Genomic DNA, 20646 nt, shown 5'->3' on the forward strand with positions numbered 1-20646 from the left:
AATGGACACAAGGTTGTTTCCATAACTTGGCTATTGTGAATGCTGCTGCAATGAACATAAAAGCGCAGATCTCTTTATGTGGTACTGATTTCATTTCCTTTGGATATACATAAACCCAGAAGAGGGATTGCTGGATCACATGGTAGTTTTATTTTTAATTTTTTGAGTTTTTTAATTTTTTTATTTTTAATTAACTTCTCTATTGTTTTCTATAATGGCTGTACTAATTTCCATTCCCAGCAGTCTATAAGGGTTCCCTTTCCTTCACATCCTCACCAACACTTGCTATAGCTTGCCTTTTTGATAATGACAATTCTATTAGGTGTTAAGTGATATTTCATTGCTGTTTATAATTTGAACTTCTTTAATAATTGGTGATGTTAAGCAGCTTTTCATCTACCTATTGGCCATTTTGATGCCATCTTTGAAAAGAAAGCCATTTGCACCATCCCTTGACTATTTTTCAGTCAGCTTTCTTTTTTTTTGCTATTGAGTTGGTGAGTTTCTTAACTCTTTATTAGGCATATGCAAGTACTATCTCCCATTGTGGAGACTGTCTCTTCACTCTGCTGATCATTTCCTTTCTATGCAAGAGCTTTCTAATGTAGTCCTATTTGCTTATTTTTGCTTTTGTTGTTTGAGCTTTTGGTGTAGCTTCCAAAAACTTATTGCCTAGACTAATGGCAAGTAGCTTTTCCCTTAGGTTTTTCACTAGGCATTTTATGGTTTCAGGTCTCATGTTTAAGTCTTTAATCCTGTTCACGTTGGTATATTTGCTAAGATAAGGGTTAAATTTCATTCTTTTCCATGCAGCTAGCCAATTCTCCCAATGGCATTTAAAAAAAAAAAAACTTTTAGGTTCAAGGTTCATGTGCAAGTTTGTTGCATAGATAAATTACATGTTGCGGGGGTTTGGTGTACAGATTATTTCCCCATTCAGGTAATAAGCACAGTACCCAATAGGTAGTTTTTTTATCCTCTCCCCGCTCCCACCCCCTACCATCAGGTAGGCCCCAGGGCCTGTTGTTCCCTTCTTTGTATCCATATGTACTCAATGTTTAGATCCCACTTATCAGTGAGAACATGTGGTATTTGGTTTTCTGTGTTAGTTTGCTTAGGTTATTGGCCTCCAGCTCCATCTAAGTTGCAGAAAGGACACAATCTAGTCCTTTTTTATGGCTGTGCAGTATTCCATGTGGTGTGTGCATCACATTCTCTTTATCCAGTCTGCCACTGATGGACATTTAGGTTGATTCCATTGTCTTTGCTATTGCCAACACCATTTACTGAAGAGAGTATCCTTTCTTAGATTTTGCCTAACTGAAAATATAGGCTGAATCAAGATCTGCATGAACATGAAGGTCTCTTATTACACAGCCTCATGAATGAATGCTTTTGGAACTCACTAAGGGGGAAAGCTTTGCTTCTTTCAAAAAAAAACTGACATAAGTAAACTTCTATGAAAATAAGAATTGGAACCACAGATTCCCTTTGGCTTTGCTAAGCAGAGAACTTAAACAAATTGCTAAATCATTTATAATTAAGATTTCCAGTCAGAAAATTCCTGATGTTCCAGTCAGGAATTTTCATTCCTTTAAAAAATATATGTATCTCACCTGGTCCTGTATTTTACAATTGTAGATGTGTTAGGTTTATGACATCTTGAGATTTTTATTGTATGTGGCTAGGTAGATCTGAGAAAAACTAAAAAATCTACTCTGAAATATTTTAAAGATAAATCATAAATTATTAGGAAAAATAAGATAAAAAACATACAGAAAACTAGACTGAATTTTACTGCAACTGAGAATTCAATAATCACTTTTTATCTTTTGGGTATCCAAAGGCAAAATAGCAATATATGTAAATAAGCTGCTCTGTGACCTCACATTCCAGGGAAGAAATATCCAAATATTATCAAGAATTGAACTCAAATTCTTGGCCAAAGTTTTGTCAACTAATCAAACTTTTCATTGGATGTTGGGGGATTATGAGGGTGAGGGTGGTTAGAAATTAGAAATTGGCATTCATATGTTTCTTAGCTTTCTAAATACACATTGTTGGATTTTAGTTTTGCTGCAGATATCACTTGACATACTCTGTTGACATTCACCCCAACTCTGCTCACTTCTGTTATTTATGTCCTAGCTCCATAACTCTATACTGTTATTTATGTCCTAGCATAGAGTTACCATGAGAAAAATGTTTCAAATTCAAGACACCAATCTCTTTCTGCTTGAAGGAATACATGTGAATTAGAAAAAAGATAGTGAGTAGGAAGGAAGGATTTGCTTACACTGATAACTTTATTCTTTCCAATGATCCCTGGAAGCTAAAGGTAAAACAGGAAACCTGAGGTTTTTCTTTTTAATCAAACTTCCAATATAATTTCACAATTTTAAGTATCCTATATTTGCTGGGCACTAGACTCATACCAAATTGAAAGTAAATTTAATGCAAAAGTGAGTAATTCCCAGTTAGATTTCAGAGTTATTCAAATTGTAAAATTTTTATAGCACAAAGTGCATTTATGAAAATGAATGCTATTGCAATTGAGTAAGGAAAGAAAAGGAAGAAACTGGGTAGTTAAAAAGAATTTAATTACTTAGACTATCTCCCTCTCCTCTGAATATCTAAACTTGAACATAAATTTAAAACACTAAAAAGCATTCACTTACTTGAGCTAATTAATATCAAAATCATGTCTTACCTTGATAACACGGAGCTATTCTTTTACTCAATTCTGCTCGTAAATCAGGGGGTATTCCATAACAACCACCAGTGGGGAGCTTATTTTCATTCTTTATGTAAAATACATTTTTCCATCTATGCCCACAAGTCTGAATAAAATAAAAGTAGACCAAATGACATGAAAGCTGCACCCAGGGTAGCTGGTTTCACGATGGATTGGTAGATCAGTTCCAATACCTACCACGATGGATCCATTTTCTCCTGGCTGTCTGGAAAGTGTGACCCCCAACCACTGGTTGTCTCTCTCTTCCAAACAAGTCTTTCCACAGGGTTCTCCATTAGGGCTACCTACAGCATTTGAACATAATTTTACCATCGGTTGTCTTGAAAACATTCTACAAAAGCAGAAAAAATAAACTGTGCACTAATCCCCAGTATTTTTGTTAACCAGTTCTCTAACATCTTATACTCAGTGCACAGTGTGAGGATAATGAATCAATCTGTGCCAACATAATTCTTCTTTAATACAAGGTGGCTTTTGTTTGTAGAAATGACCTCCAACTGATAGCACCATGAAGAGACAGACTCGATCATGCAGGAGACAGCTAACAGAACTAGGAGTGGGGAAAACCAGTAAAATCCAATACCAGGTTGTGCAACTGCAACTGCTGTGTCTAAGGTTTAGAAAATAATTAACCATTTATCTAACAACGTAAGCAATATTATTAGAGCACTTTTAAAAATGTTTCTTCTACTGAGATATCAAGAATAGAAAGACTATAATACATCCTCAGCAATTATGGTACAATTTATTGGAGCTGGAAGGTGATGATTAAGCATGCAGACAGTGGAACATGGAATTGGCATACCAATAATTCCTTGCATTTAAAGAAACTGCCCTATGTTTTCATTTATTGGAATATGATAAAATCATTTAGAAAACCAGATTATTTCATTAGTAAATTAAAAAAAAACTTCAACAGGCACTTTGGCAAATCAGGAATAGCCAAAGTCAACATAAATAAAATACTCATGTACTAAATAGTACTTTTATACTCTATAAGAAGTGGTCTTCACAGTAATCATTTTTGTTAGTAAAAATTCTTTGTGTTATAGCTGGGTTCATATTGAAATCCTATGTTAAATAATTTTAAATAAGTTACTTTGGGGGAGAGTAAGATGGAGTATTTTTGCTGTCTTTATTTTCACCCTTTTCAGTTGGCATATGACAAATCTATTGCATCTGTTCTTAATTCCAATGGCAAATACACTGATTGGATAAGGCTGTGGATCTTGGGTTTAATTTTGAAAGCTGGTCACTAGGTACCAAGTTTTCATGAATTTATGGTGACCATTCTCTATATCACTGGCTCTTTTCTCCTCCTATAACGTTGACCCCTAAATGCAACTTCCTGGGCAAACTCAGAACACCTACAGAGAAGGGCTAATATTTGTATAAATGGGGGTCTTATTATGTTACCCAGGCTAGTCTTGAACCCTTGCTTTCAGGTGATCCTCTTGCTTTGACCTCCCAAAGTGCTGGGATTACCAGCAGAAGCCACCATGCCTGGGAAGGCTAATATTTGAGAAGCAAAATTATTTGCACTAAGTCTCCTGGGTAGGAGAGATTGTGTTTAAGGAGTGTAGAAGATGTTTTTTTATACTTTTGTTTTCCAAAATGTTATTCAGGAGAAACAAAACCTTTATTCACAAATGAAGCAAAGAAAATGTTCAAGCCCTTCCTCTGGAGATTCTCCTGCAGCAAGTCTAGGTGAGGCCCTGATTATCCTAGGTCAATGGTCCCCAATCTTTTCGACTCCAAGGACTGGTTTCATGGAAGACAATTTTTCCATGGGCAGTGATGAGGGTTGGAATGAAGCTGTTCCTCTTCAGATCATTCGGCATTAGATTCTCCTAAGGAACACACAACCTAGATCCCTCACAAGTGCAGTTCACAATAGGGTTTGCATTCCTATGAGAATCTAATGCCACCACTGATCTGACAGGAGGCAAAACTCAGGTGGGAATGCTCACTGGTCCACCACTCACCTTCTGCTATGCAGCCCAGTTCCTGCCAGACCATGGGCTGGTACCCATCCACAGCCTAGGGATTGGGGACTTCTGTGCCGTAAGTGGTTCTTATGGTCAGGAACACTGCCATAGTGATATACAGAGAATGTTTTTTGTGGTAGCCTACACATAGAATAATGACAACTCCCACTAACTGGTAATGGCTTCCTGGAGAACTAGACTAAAAGGAGGAAGACTAAAAGGTCTGGACAAAAAATGCAGGGATTGATTAGCAATGGTTGCTATTAGAATTGTAAAGGAGTCTTGCTGTGGTCCAACCTTGATAAACAATTGTCCAGGTGGACATTATGTAACCTCCATCCTCTCCTGTCATCTTATATTCAGTACACAATGTGAGGATAAATGTGAATTACTCTGTGCTAACATATTTATTCTCTAACACAAGGTGACTTTTGTTTGTAGAAATGACCTCTAACTGGTAGCACCACAGGAGATAGACTCAATCATACAGGAGATAGCTAACAAGACTAGGAGTGGGGAAAACCAGTTAAAGCTAATACCAGGTTGTGCAACTACAACTGCTGTGTCTAATGTTTGGAAAATAATTAGCCATTTATCTAACAGCATAAGCAGTATTATCAGAGCACTTTAAAAAATGTTTCTTCTACTGAAATATTAAGAATAGAAAGACTATAATACATCCTCAGCAACTAAGGTAACAAAGACATTAAGGTCTGTGTTAAACTGAGAAAGGAAGGGATGAAGAGAGAAATTACAGGGAAAGAGAAGAGGAAAAAAGAGGGAAGATGATGGGAGAAAACAAAACTGTGTGTGGAGATAGGTAAGGCCTAAAACAGGGAGTTGTTATTGTGGCTACCCGATGCCAAACCAATGAAATTGAAGTAAAACAGAATGACAAAATGGCATTTTATTTTCATTGTAATGCAGTTTTCAATTTTCACTAAAATCAGTTTTTTTACTGTCAAAAATAGATAATAAATGGTAGATTCTGTCTACATGAAGTTGAAGTTCCTGTTATTTGCTACAACAGCCATGTTAATAAATACCTTCTGAAAATACTAAAATTTTTATGAAGTTATAGTCAACACTCAGTTAACTAAGACAATTGATCAAGAGGGAAATTAAGTACAGGAGAGATTGAGGTCACAAATAACATGGTATGCTTAATAAACTCTTTCATTAAGATTACAACCAATGTTTAGAAACAAATCTATTATTCTAGACAGAGCTGCCCAGAAGATTAAAAACAGACAATAGTTCAGAACCACAAAATACCATGTAAATAGCTTGATGAAAATGGCAAACAGTTATGTGCAAAAAGAGCATATTGTTACTTGTTTCTTAGCTGAACTGTTTTGTGAATTTCTGAGTGAACACTAGACAAACTCTTGCATATCTGAACTGTTCTCTGTTTGATATTCTGCATTGCCTCCTCGTTTTAGTTTTAGCTCCATCAGGTGACCACAATGTCATCACTGCGCAGTCTCACACCAAGATTTACACACATCACAAACTACTCACTTTCCCACTTACTAACATTACTTCCTTGAAACATCTTTCTTTCCATGGGAGTGCCTCTCAGCTTTCTGGGAAAAGAACCACTAAATCATTAGGCTATTTTAGGATGTGTCCCATGTAGTCTCACCAAAGTCCTGGGGCTTTATTTCTAGTGTGGTTCATGTCCTTCCCTTCTTACTCTAGGTTAAAAATAATGACTCTTAGAAACAGGAGAATAGCCCTCCAGAAGCCACAAGAAAGAGATGTTTACCTAAGAATAAATGTGGGAAGAGCTTTCCCAGGAATCCTGTGATGTGGTTCATTCACCCATGAGCAAAAGAGATTTCAAATTGAAAATCATATGACAGGTGTGTAAGTGGGAAATTGGTGGGGTGAGGGGTCAAAATGCCACTAGATGTAATCTCACATCTGTTACAAATGTGGTTCCAAACAATATTGTGGTTCCAAACAATATTGCCTTCTAATATATAGATAAAATTTCTGATTCATTAATTTTCAAATCTCCTATACAGATGTTAGTTCATCCACTCTTTGATACTGACAGATGCCTCTCAACATCAGCAAGTGTTCTTAGACACACAGGATGTGATCACTCAGAGGAAATTATGATGAAATTGATTAATATTTTCATTTTTGTTAGGGTTAATGACATTTATTTACAATGTTTCTGCCTTACTTCCAAGGCTGAGTAAATAGTGGCCGCATTCATCTTGCTCAGGACTGTATCTTTGTCATAATCCCACCCTCAACACACAGTCCAGAAATGGGTGCTGAAAATGGAAAGATCAGTAAAGGAAAAACAATTCAAAGCTTCTATTATGGTTTGACTACACATCTTTTTAATATCTTAATTCAAACGTGTGTAAAAAGAATGAGCGCACCACCAGAAAGAAAATTCATGAAAATAGTCACGAAACAATCATTCTTCCACAGAAGAAAAACCAATCTTAGTATGTGAGCAAATACATATACTACATTTAGATATGTTTCTCCTTTTCACTTCTTAACATTGCTTTTACCATAGAGGCAGCTCCCAACAGTAGTGATAATACTGAGGTAACTTTCAAGTCCTGGCTACAGGCTAGAACCTGTTCAGAGAACATCCTGCGAGTCCCCATTAGTGTTCTGGGTCTTTTAATTTCTGAAGCTTTTTCCCCTGTTTCTATTTTTTTATAGAGACAAGATCTCACTCTGTCACCCAGGCTAGAGTACAATCGTATGATCATAGCTCACTGCAGCCTCAAACTCCTGGGCTTTTGCAGTCCTCCCATTTCAGCCTCTTGCATAGCTGGGAACACAGGTGGCCGCCACCACGGCCAGCTTCTCTTTTCTTTTTGTTGTGCCCGTGGAATGTTGGCAGAAGAGGTAAAACGTTCACATGATCAGCTTCTGATCATGGCCTTCTCCAAAGCTTTTCTCCCTTAAACTGTGTGATCCTGAGTCCATTCCTTCCCATTCAGTACTCAACCTTGACTGGACATTAGAATCAACTGAAGGGAGTTTGAAACCAGTACCTCTACCTGGGCCCCACTCTTAGAGGCTCAGACTTGATGTGTCTGGGTTAAGAACCAGTTATGAGAATTTTTTCTAGTCTCCCCAGGTGGTTGTAGCATATGGTTGGGCTTGTGTAAAACTGCTGTGCAATGCAGCTCAGGGGTGTCCAGTATTTTGGCTTCCCTGGGCCACACTGGAATAATCGTCTAGGGCCACACCTAAAGTACATGAACACTAATGATAACTAACGGGCTTAAAAAAAATCACAAGAAAATCTCACAATGTTTTATGAAAGCTTGTGAATTCGTGTTGGGACACATTCAAAGCCATCCTGGGCCACATGGACAAGCTTGATGTATTAATAGATCGTTATGCCTTTTCTTGCATATATACATATATTTAAAAACCTTACTGTTTTAAAAATAAAAGTAATATCTTTTTGTTCCCCCTTCGTTTTAGTTACCTATTAAAATAGCAAATGTTAAGCAAATTTTCTTTGGGTAGAAATGTAATAGTTCTAATTTGGTCAAAAATAATGATTATTACAACTGCCATGAGAGCTAATTCTCATGAATTTCTCTGACAGAACACCATATATACCCTCAGATTATATTTTATCCAAATGTCATGATGAAGTGATTTATAATCTGGTTTTCAATTCAGTTCATACATTACTCATCTAAACTCTCAGTAAATCAAATTAGCTCCATAAATTGAAAAAGCACTTTACATGGTTTAACATAAAAGAGGTCAGCAGAAATTAACATGTGATAATTTTCCCTTTTAAATAACTAGAATGGCTAATTCTTTGCATAGTTGAATGCATTTTTCCACTAGATATTTTAAAAACAAAATCACATTAAAACCATCATTCCCTGTTAAACCTATCTTTCTCTTTCCTCTCTGTCCTATATATATATTTTTAATTTGGAAAAGAAAATACAAAAATGCATGATTACTTTAGTTTCTTCATACTGATGTGTATCAGTATACAAAAATGTGAATATAAATGTGAACAGGAATTTTGATAAAAGAAAATAAAGTTAGTGCAAAGCCAGTTAAGTACATTCTTTACCCTTCCCCCTTTACCCTTTATGCTAGCACCAGTTTTAATGTCATTGTTCCAAGTGTGGCGGGGACTATGGGAGATTAGACATTTAACCTTGTATGTCACCTCCATGAAGGCAGATTGGCTTTTGTTGACAGCAGCTTTCCCATAGCTCAAGATAGTGCCTTACATGCAGTAGGCAGGACCTCAATAGGTATAAGGGAGGGAATTCTGAAATACATTATATCATCACACACACACACACACAAATGCTTTGCTAGAATGTACTACTGTACAATTATCTCCAAACTTTGAGGGGTTTAAGTTTTGGAGAGGTCTTTTCTCTTTACTATGATTCTTTCCTACTTCTCTTCCAAACTATTATTTTCTTCAATTTTAAGAAAGTAACAGATGGTCTGAAAGGAAACAGCCTCTGAGTTTGAAGATTTTTACAAAGCATGATTTGTGAGTAGGATGACTTAAGACAGAATCAGCTGGAGTCCACAGAAGATGCCTATCTCAGAGGGTTTCTTCAAGGACTGTGGAGTAAATGAGATGTGTGTGACGTGCATGGATGAGAGCCTCGCAGAGAAAACATGCAAATGTTAGTTGCTATTGACATCGTCATTATTATTTTAAGGATTAATTTAAACATATTAAGCTGCACATGCATCATAACCTACAACCTGGATCAGAATATGTGTGGCATATTCCTATTGGTGAACTGTAATCACACACATTAACTCATTTTACACCCACAGCAGTAGCCAAGGATGACTGTATTATTAATTCTATCCTACAAAAGAGAAAATTAAGTCTTAAAGGAATCAAATAACTAGCCCAAATCCATAAGTGGAAAGATCAGAATAAAGAATAACATCAGGCTGAGCACGGTGGCTCACTCCTGTAATCCCAGCACTTTGGGAGGCCAAGGTGGGCGGATCCCAAGGTCAAGAGATTGAGACCATCCTGGCCAACACGGTAAAACCCCATCTCTACTAAAAATACAAAAAAATTAGCTAGGTGTGGTGGCACATGCCTGTGGTCCCAGCTACTCAGGAGGCTGAGGCAGAAGAATCGCTTGAACCCAGGAGGCGGGGGTTGCAGTGAGCCGAGATCGCGCCACTACACTCCAGCCTGGTTATAGAGCAAGACACCGTCTCAAACAAACAAACAAATGAACAAACAAAAAAACAGAAAAACAAAAAACAAAAAAACAAAAACAACAACAACAACAACAAAAACCTTTGATCTCTAAGTTTAGCTGGGAAAATAACAGAAATCTACAAATATTTCAGACATATGAATTAAATATATTCTGAACCTTTTAGCTGAAAATGTATAAAATATAGAAAATCTGCCCACAGACTGTACAATCAACTTTCACTTGTGCAAGAAAAAGGTCACCTACTTGGTTCCTATCTTGCCTTGCTCTTTTCCTCCATTTAGAATAGTTCCAGTATTTTGGTATTTCCACTAAAGAAAGTACCACCAGAGTAAAGGTCAGACTCAAAGTTCTTCTTTCTATCTAACTTTTGACTATGCAAGTGAAATACTTTGTGAATGGAAAAGCTTGGGACTTCCAAATGCAATTAAATGTCTGCTTTGTCTACCTGCATCATTGTACCATGACTTCCCCACCAATTTAGGTATTTCACTGGGGCTCTCAGTCCGGCTTTCTGGCTACTAGACAGCATACATACTTAACTGATATTTCAAAACTCATGATGTGATATGAAGTTTTGGAAAAGCAGTAAAAGCCCTTACCCTCTACCAACTGTCTTTTTTTTTTTTAAGCTGAAGCTCTATTCCACTGTAAGAAAAATTCTATACATTTTAAACTGTTCCACTATAAAGTTTTTCTTAAATAAAATAACCATGAAAGATTGACTCTTCTTCCAATTCTATATTTTATAGTCATTTATTCAAGATATTTTTATAAGAGCAATAATTATTGAAAATAATTATATAATCCCTTCACTCACATAGCTTCAGAATATTAGGAAATATATGGAATTAAAAGTAAGAAAATCAATTCAAATATGACAACACGAGAAAATTTACCATTGCAGGGCTATGAGGATGATAGGAAACTCGTGCCTGTGCATGCAGGAATGCCTGGCACCTAGTAGGTGGTCAATAAATGATCAATGCTTCTGCTCATCAGCGTATGTACATTATGGTGCTTTGAACTGAGCCAGCAGAGGGCACTCACAGGGCTGCAAGAATTGAACAGCAGTCTAGCTTTTTAATCCAAATGGCCCATTCATTTAGTTTCTCCTTTCATGTCCTAATAATTACTTAATCCATTAATGCTAATCCACATAGTAATTGACTATATTAAACTATGTACTTTTTTTACACATCTAGTTAAACCTGGTGGCAATGTTTCTAAATAACAATGATGTTTATGAATTCTACTGTAATAAAAATTAAATTTGGGTAAGAAAAAGTAAAATATCCAAGTTTTAGAGGTGATACAGGACATTAAATTACTAAACTTCTAAAATCCTTTTCTTCCAGCTAGTTTAGTGGCAAAGAGAGTCAAAATAGCAAAACATCAAAGTTAGAAACCATTCTTGAAGTATTTTCTTTTTGGAAATATGTGTTTAAATGTCATATTTTCATATTATCTAATCAAAATCTGAAAACAGCCAATAATCATGCTCAATTTATGTGAGAAATAGTTTATATAACTGTAGACCTGAAAAGGTCTACAATTTCAGCTTTCTATTTAATTTTTATTTGATTTGGAAAGAGTTCAAGAGGTAAATGTCCCCAGAGAGTAGTGCCAAGCTTATGGTTGCAATTTTATAAATCTGGGCTGGTCCCGAGTCATCATGAGGCCTCAGAACTCTATATAACTAGGTCACTTGTGGGTTTGATTCTAGGTTCAGGGGTCTCTGCCAAGGACCTTGTTCTCAAACTTCTTCAAAATCTCTCAGAAAATGTACACAAGCCTTTTCAGTAACTAAAGCCAAAAAATGTGACCCAGCTAACATTTTGGAGGCATAAAGAGGGAAAGTTACTCTCTAATTACCAATCCTTATTGCATGCTTACTATGTACCAAACACAGTTTTAATACATGTAGACATGTATTAACTCACTTTCATAACATCCCTATGAAGTAAGCATTAGTACCACCATCCCAATTTTATGGATGAGGAAGCTGAAACAAGGGATGTTGAAGCACTTGTCCAAGGTGGGGGAGGAAGGCTCAAAACTCACACTATCAACCACTATTCTATGCTGCCAGACAATAATTAGTTGTTAGTACTTTTCCATTATTTTCAAATATGGACATTTTGAGTTATCCTATGCTATACTATTCTGAAACAACCTACTAAAAGAATATGTTTTAATCTCTAACATCAGAAAATAAGGAAAGAAAATTCGGAACCTCCATGGTTTTCAATTAGTCTCTTGGATTTAAAAATTCACTTGAAAACCGGCTACTAATGTGTGAATACCACTTTGTAGATCCTTGAAATGAGAATGATACAAAAATGTAAACAGAAAATACTCCAGGGAAATCTGCTTGGAGGTCAGTATTAAAGTTCTGGGCTTGGTTTTGGAATACACAGGGTAGGATGGACGTTAAAAAACAAAACAAAACAAAAACAGCAACAAAAGAATTAAAGGAGGTCAGGAAGATAGGAAGTCTTAAAAATATAGGAGAGAAAAACCAGTGAGGAATGTATCATATTAACCTGACCAATGGAGGGTCAAAATGAGATGAAGAGTTATAGATATCAAAGGACATTTCTCTGGGCAGAGTTTAAAGGATGAAACAAGATGTTACAGACAATGATTGGCAGACAAAATGATGATAGTCTAACTTCTAGAACATTTTAACAAGAAAACAAAGGCTGGTATTGTGGCGAGGCAGACCTCGAAGGGATTCACAAACAGATGGTGTGCATTGGCCAGCATTTTCTACATAGGGCACAATGTCAAAAGAACACGTCTAATAAGGAGTCCCATAAAAGGGGTTTTTAAAACTAAGTCCACACTCTTACTATTTTCTGAACATTTTTTGTGGATTATAGTATTTTATGCAGTTTATATAAAAAAGATTTCCCATGATTTTTAAAGTCTTGGAGGTAAACTGAGTACAAGCACACTGCATTAGAGTCCAGATCGGTCCCCTGTATGTCCACTTCTATATTCTAGTTTGATGTTTCCAGCTAATCTTAAAATTTAAAATCCCTGCTTTTAAAGACAGTTATTTCCAAGCTCCCTATCTCAGGGGTAGGTGTTACTGTTTAAACTGCCTGATATGAGGCCTTGGAACCCCAAGACTGACCTAGACACTTTGGAATGAGGCTGAAATGTGCAGCAAATCCCAGAGGATTTTGCCCAAATATTAAAAACAAAAATAATTGCACATTTATTGAGCCCTTACATGTACTCTTCAAAACCAGTCAGAACTGGCTTCACTACTCAGGTTTTGCTCTTCCAGGAAGCCTTCTCCCATTCATTTCTTCTCATCACCCTGTGCCTGTCTATTGTCATGCTTATTACATTATCTCATAATTATCCATTTACCTGTCTCTCTCATCATCTCAACACGGTTCTTTGAGGGCTTCAACCATGTCTTACTCAACTTTGTATTTCTAATACATAAGTAATCAACAAAATGTATTAATGAAGGAAGAACCCAGTTAAAGAGTTATTGACACTTGCTGTCATTTCTTACTTCTCAACCCTCTGCAGTGGATTCACCATTAAAGCTTGTCTTACCAACGTTACTAATAAACTAATTCTCTCCAAATCCAATGAGGCTTCACAATTTCTCACCCTGGTTAGTATCTTCGCAACTTAAAAGTTGCTAACTACTCATTTCTTCTCAAAACACTCTCTTCCTTTAATCAGGTTAATGTCACATTGACCTGATCACTTCTTGCTACCTCTTTGGCTTTTTTTTTTTTTCTGCCTCTTTTCTTCTCCAGTGGTTCTCAAGCATGGATGAATACTGGAATCATCTGTGGACCTCTGGAAACTATTGGTTCCCTACCTAGACTTATTTCAGATATTTTATTAGTTTGAGATGGGCCGCCAGAACTGTTAAAGCTCTGCAGGAGAATTTAAGTTGCAGCCAGACCTGAGCAGCACTATTCTAGCCACTTCTCAAAGTGTAAGAATCCTCAGAAATTTGCCATTGGCCATTTGATGTATTTACCCCAGAGAGATGCTAATCCAATTAGAAGTAAATTAGGTTATGTCAATTACTCTCACCTCCAATTTGCTAGTACAGACATCTCTACTGTCTACCCACACCCATATATGGAACTGATTACTAGACATTTACTTCTATGTGTTTCAGGAATCTCAAGCCAATGAAACTCATCATTTTGCCAGAAAGCCTGCTGTTCTTCCATTTTTCAGTACATGGTACCATCATCCATGTCACGGCCGAAGTTAGAAACTTTAGTAACATCTTCGGAACCTCATCTCTTTCATTCAGTAATTACCAAGTGCTATCTTTTAAATATCTTCAAAATCTTAATGTTCTTTTCCATTGCTACTGCCACTGTCCTTGAACAGACACTTGTCATCTGTAGTCTAAATTATAACAAAATTTTCCTAATGCCTGTCTCACTGCCTTCAGTCTGGAACCAGTTACCCCAAAGCATTCAGTAATCTGCAACCAGAAGAATCTGTCAAACATACAAATCTGATATTATTTCCCAGTTTTAAATATCCTAGGGTAAATTCATACTTAGAGTTGTACCAAAAATAATCCCTGCCTGCCTCTCTAACCTACAGTTTAGTTCACACTCCATAGTGCAATTGTATACACTTCTCTCAGTTCTTCAAAGGGGATCTTGCTCTCAAAGACTTCAGGGGCTTTATACACATAGTTTGTTCTGTCTGGCAAGCTTTTCCATAGCTTCTTCCTCTGGTTAACTTCTGATAATTTTTCAGTTCCCTCACTTGAACACCAGTTCCTCAGGAATGCATTATCTTATTGTCTTACCTATATTAAATCTCACCGTGCTTTCCTATAATAACCTCTCCTATAGACTGTGAAGCCTTGGGAGAGGAGTATTTGTGTGCCCACATTCTGGCCCTTAGGCATACCTCAATCAACAATTGAATGGATAAATTGCCCACATGTGCAATGGATTTCCACATCTGGCCCTAGAACTGTTGCCAAGGGGATATATTTTTAAGTTATTAGGTATATCACTCAGTGACCAAGTAAACTTAAGGCAAATAATAATAATAACAACAATAATAATAATAAAGTGCATAGAAATCCTCATCTCTCAAATTGGGTGGATATGTCATCCTTTTGGAGATGAAGTTTGGAAAACTGCTGGAAATAAGGAAGCTTCTTTCTGGTAACCTGATAGTTTATTAATGAAGCTCTCTGTCTTGATTTTCTGCATAATTGTATAATAGGCTTCATTCAGGGGTGATTTTTCAAAATGACCAATCTGCATGAATTCCAGCATCATAAGTTACAATTTAAAGCATATTGAAAAAGCAAAAGTAAAAAAGCTGTTAAGAAAAAAACATATTTGAAGTTTCAGCAGTGAGATATTTGCTATTCAATGTTAACCTAATAACTCCTATGAATCACATAGAAGTGAGGCTTAGGTAATCATTAGTTTAATGATGCAACACTAAATTTTTTCAAACAGGTTATGTAATATGAACCAGGAGGCTGGCTAAGGTAATATAATTTCTAGAAAGAAATCTAAATATGGATAATGGTGACTAACTTGAGATGGGTCTTTCCCATAAGAAAAAGAGGCACAGGCAGGCAGCTTGAAGGCTCAGTAACTATAGAACACTTAGTCTAGAAAGGAAAGTGAAAGTTCTGCTCATTTATGCATAAATGCCAGGAAAGCATGTGCTAAAAAGTTAGTGTTATTTTACACAGGGAACTTTCTCTACAGCAGTACTGTCCAATTGAAATATAATACAAGCGTATAGGAAAATTTAAATTTTGTAGTAGTAGCATTAAAAAAGTAAAAAATATTTAATTTCATACTTTAACCTAATAAAGCCAACATATTTCATTATGTAATCAACATTAATTTTAAAATGTTTATTTCAATATATAATATAAAAACTAACGAGTTTTCTTATGCTAAGTATTTGAAAGCCAGTATGTAATTTACATTACAGCCCTCTCATTGCTGACTAGCCACATTTTATCTGTTCAAAGCCACCTGTGGTTAGTGGATACTATACTAGATGGTGTAATTGTGCAACTGTATACTATTGCCCAAATGAGTGTCAGTGTGTGCATAATGCTTTCAGTGGTAACTCCAAAGTAATGAAAGATCTGCAATGTTATCTGAATAACCAAATAAAGACCACATTTTTAGTGTAATTTGATAATCGTTTCTATATTTTATTATGTTCTAATTCTTTGAATATTGACAGTCCATGGATGGACTAAGTTAACTATCTTGAGTCATTATTTGTGACACCCTAATTTAGGAACCAGCTGTGATGAAAGTTTCCTTAAAACAAGCTTAAGGATGCAGAGTACCCCAGTGGAAAATGGATATGTGGAAATCACCTGGATCTTCTGAGACACAGTCTTCATGAGCAAGTCTGAGCCCAGACCCACCTGACAGAAAAGACTACCTTCCTCTGGTACAAAGGAAGCGAGAGAAGAGATGTCTCATGTCTCATGGGAAGTGAGAGAAGAGTCAGGGAGGTAGAAGGCGGTCAGTAATACATAAGCAGGAAGAAAAGCACCTTGCAGTACTATCCAGGCAACTCTCTCAATGCCAGCTCTGCAGTCAATTCACTTGACTAAAAGGAGTATCTCATGCCTAACATCTCTTACCCTGAGCATTCTAGATAAACGAGCATGCTCACTTCTGCTTATGGCTTGAATATACCATGGTATGGGACAACTTATCCAGAGGGTAGGGTCGGGGAGATAAGGACCTCCTCTTTTGAGGGGAGGAGTCTATCTGAATCAACAGTTGATATGAAATGCTACAGAGACTCAAAGATTAGTCCATGTGGATATTTTTAATTGCATGTGAGATGGACACCATTTGAAGACCCCACACCTTCAGATTCTTGATAGCAAGTAAAGCTATTCCAAAGGAAAGAAAATATCTTAGTGACATGGCAATCATAGATTAATCTTTAGTCATTAAGACTTTTTTCTTCAGTCAACAAAATTTTTCATTGTGTTTCATTTCAACTTCTACTTTTTAATGTATTATCTTCTAATAACTTTTAAACTTCTGGTTCAGTTTACTGTCTCTATTAACCTCAACCTCCTTATTACAGATAACATACAAATAATAGATTTAAGTAAACAACAGAGATAAGAACTGCTTTTTAAATGTCTGTGTCATTACCGAACTAAGCATTTTTCAAACACTGGAATCACTCACATTTGAAACAGGATAAATGAAGCTATTTTATACAGAAGATACACACACACTCTCTCTCCTATAGAAAATGGCTTATCTATATTTACACACACTCTTGAAACTTCTTCATACAAAATAGTGCACAGACCACAAACCTAAGAATCCTAAAATATATTACCGATGTATTGTTTTCAGTGTTTTATTTCTAGACTGTAGCCTCAATATCCCTATTTTATAGCTTTAAGCTACCTCTGGATTTATTTTGAATAGAGATGGTTTCTTTACATAAGGAATAAAATATTTGTGTATTCTTTAGAACTTTACATGAGAAATAACTTTAGTCAACTCTTCGACAAATATTCAAGGCTATTACTACCACCATAAATGTTCTAACTCATTGACTAGGAATCTTTTATTTTTTTCATCTCAGTAAGTACCTTATGGATTGGCCTGAATTTTGAGAATTAAAAATATCAGTTCAGCTCATCATTTCTAATCAATTATCTTACTCATCAATCAGGTTGATAAACTTTCTCGTCACTTTATTCATTCATCCATCCAACAAATCTTCATTTAATTCATGTCTATTACATATCTACCATGTTCACATTCCTCTGAGAACAGTCAACCCCCATATGACACACGCCCAAATAATTTTTCATTCCCTCAGCAGGCATTATCTTAAATTTTATATTATGACATGATTTATCCAATTAAACACAGACATCCAGAAATAGATTCAGTGTCCATCCAGACAGGAAGTAGGCACTAAATATCAGTTAAAATGTCATGGATCAGGAAACTATGACAGGACAACCAAAATAAAATTGTTTCCTCCTGAGACCTTGCCAAGATCCTCTGGCAGACTAAGGCTCCACTCCCTAATTCTTCACCCACAACTCTCTCATGAAATAAAATTTATGCTTTGCAAAATTATTCCAGATATATGGATCTGTGACTATTTTAAGCATTCCTACTGTGATTTTTGAGATTGGGGATGCTTAACAAGAGGCTCTACATGCAACAGACAACTTGTGGACTTTTATGAGTGCTCTGAATTGAAAGTTACAATTTCATTATGTTTATACTCTATTTGAATTCATTTGACTGAAGGGAACCAGCTTCACAGTTTGAAAAAGAGCAAAGACTATTATGAAATGCAAAAGAAGTTAAAGATCCAATAACTAGCTAATCGCAAAGTCTATACGGAAGATAAATATAAAGTACCAGTTTTGTTCACCATTTACAGATGACCCATCAGCTCTGCAGATAACATATTAGACCGTTCATCTACTTTTATTTGCAGTGAAGATACATAAATGGAAGAAAATGGCTTAGACTTTGGACCCATCCTTTTAGTTCCCACCTACCACTCACTAGCTAACTTTTAAAAAGATATGTGCAACTCTGAGCCGCAGTCCTCATACATAAACCAGGAACAATGTCAACCATGACCCAGGGTTGTTTTGAGGGGAAACAAATTAAGCAATAAGTATAGCAGTAACTAACACTTTGGAACAAGATAGGTCTTGTTATTGAATATCAGTTCCTCTTTCTTTCCCCACTTGCCTGTGTGCAACAAATGTGCCTTTGGCTTTGAAACATGAAAGTTCTCCCCTCCTCCAACAGGACAAAATTTTCAACTTTTCACAGATCTGAGACATTAGGAAGTGACTGCAAAAAGATCCATTTAACATGAGTTTTGGATGACAGTTTGGGGAATAGAAAATTATATGTTAAGCTTCAGGTTAACTATATTAACAACGGAGATGACAATTTTCCTTACATTTTCTTTTACACTGCATATTCTAAGTATCACTTTTTTTTAGGCCCTTAGGTTAAACGACGGGATATGGGATCTATTCCAATTGCTAGCCCGCTATGCCCCTTAGCCTGTTCTTTAAGAAGGTTGATAGGTCAAAGATGGAAATAAAATTCTCAAGTCTTGGCTTAGCTAGATCCTGTCTTTAATATGCTGAGAGACTCTAAAATGTGCTTTACACATGGCAAGACAGGGGGAGAGATGAAGAGAAGGTAACATAAGAAATTTTTTTCTAGAATAGTTTTGTCAGAGTACTGCAATCGTTGCCATAAGGAAAAGGGAGAACGATATTAACAGAAAGAAGGGAATCTCTTTTATATTACGAAGGGAAGATGAGATACGGAGTTAAAACTGAAAACTTACACGCTTTAAACTACAAGTAACAGGCGACTTGAATTTTTCCAGGACTTGCCCTATGATGGGCTCCACACAGGGGATCGGGAGGTCACTAACTCCTGGTCCCACATCCAACTCACCCAGCTGGAGCTGCTCGCACGTCCGGCCGGGATTCTTCCCGATCTTGCATCTGTAAATCGCCCCGGGATGGATCACTGAAGCATTGGCGAGCCAGTTGGCAGTGGGCGCACCCACTATGAGCCTAAAGCAAGACACGTGCACGTGCGCTCAGACGTGAGCTCTGCTGCCCATTGAGCTCCAAGTCGCAACAGATGTGCAGTCGGCAGCGGGGCAGCTTCCCCACCTCCTCCTCCGCCCACCACCCGCTACTAGAAGCTCCAGGACCTTGCACCAGAACGCACCCGGGTCGCTGACACCTCAGGATAAGTTATTTTCCCTGGCAGTTCTCCAGCAAGCTGGCTCTCGCAGCGTTTCCCTCCTGCCTCCTTGGAAGGGAGGAAAGTTTGAACAGGGCAGGGAATCCCTGGAGCTCGGCTCTCGCGCCGCTCTGAGCTGCCAAGAGCGCGCCGCTACGACTCTACTCACCACCGGTTCGCCCCGTGGCTGTGCAGCACGACCGAGTAGCCGAACAGCGTGTTGTGGGGGCCCTGGTAAAGCAGTGCGCTCTCAGTGTCCACGTTGTAGGGGTGGCCGGTCGGGACCCCCAGGCACAGCAACAGCATCACTGTCTCCCTGACAGCGGCCCTTCGGGGGCAGGGTCCGAGCCTGGCTTCCCAAGCCATGCGCTCTCGGTGAGGAACATTCAACACTAAATGGCCACTGCCCCAAAGTTGCACGGGATGCGACGATTGGCTAATAAGGAAGAGCGCCCCAAGAGATGAGGCGCAGCGTGTCCCGCGCCCGCTGGCGAGAGGAGAGGAAGGAGGGAGGGAGGGAGGGAACAGGAGGGGAAGTTGGCTCGCTGCAAGCAGAGCAATCCCGCCGGCCTGGGACGCCGTGCACCCGCCGGGCCCAACGCTCAGTTTCTGCCGCCGGCCCGGAGCTGCGGGTGCTCGCGCTTCTTCTCCGGGCAAGGGCAGCTGGGTGGGGTCCCGGGCGTGGTGCGGAGACGCAGGGCCGGGCTCCGTCTCCCCCGACGCGCGGCTGCAGGTGGCGCTGGGGGACCTCGGCAGCGCAGGACGCGCGACCCCGTCCCGGGCCTCCCAGCCCGCAGGTCGCGGGATGGCTCCCGGCTCTCCAAGAACGGACCTGGATGGGGCACGGGGCTTCCCCTTTTAAGAGTAGTTGGGGCCTAGAAGCTGTGTGG

General features: G+C 38.0%; 1 protein-coding gene across 1 annotated transcript in view; it reads right to left on the reverse strand.

Moving 5' to 3' along the window:
* ITGA4 (integrin subunit alpha 4) overlaps positions 1-20369 on the reverse strand; it is an 89562-nt gene extending 69193 nt beyond the window's left edge. The window contains exons 1-4 of the mRNA XM_003921809.4: positions 19926-20369; positions 19460-19581; positions 2933-3039; positions 2711-2840 (exon numbers count right to left, since the gene is read on the reverse strand). Of these exons, the coding sequence (XP_003921858.1) occupies positions 2711-2840; positions 2933-3039; positions 19460-19581; positions 19926-20122 (556 nt within the window). The 5' untranslated portion in view covers positions 20123-20369. The remainder of the gene's footprint in view (positions 1-2710; positions 2841-2932; positions 3040-19459; positions 19582-19925) is intronic.
* Positions 20370-20646: the final 277 nt, after the last annotated feature.

This window comes from Saimiri boliviensis, chromosome 5 (assembly GCF_048565385.1).
Source record: "Saimiri boliviensis isolate mSaiBol1 chromosome 5, mSaiBol1.pri, whole genome shotgun sequence".
Classification (NCBI taxonomy): Eukaryota; Metazoa; Chordata; class Mammalia; order Primates; family Cebidae; genus Saimiri; species Saimiri boliviensis.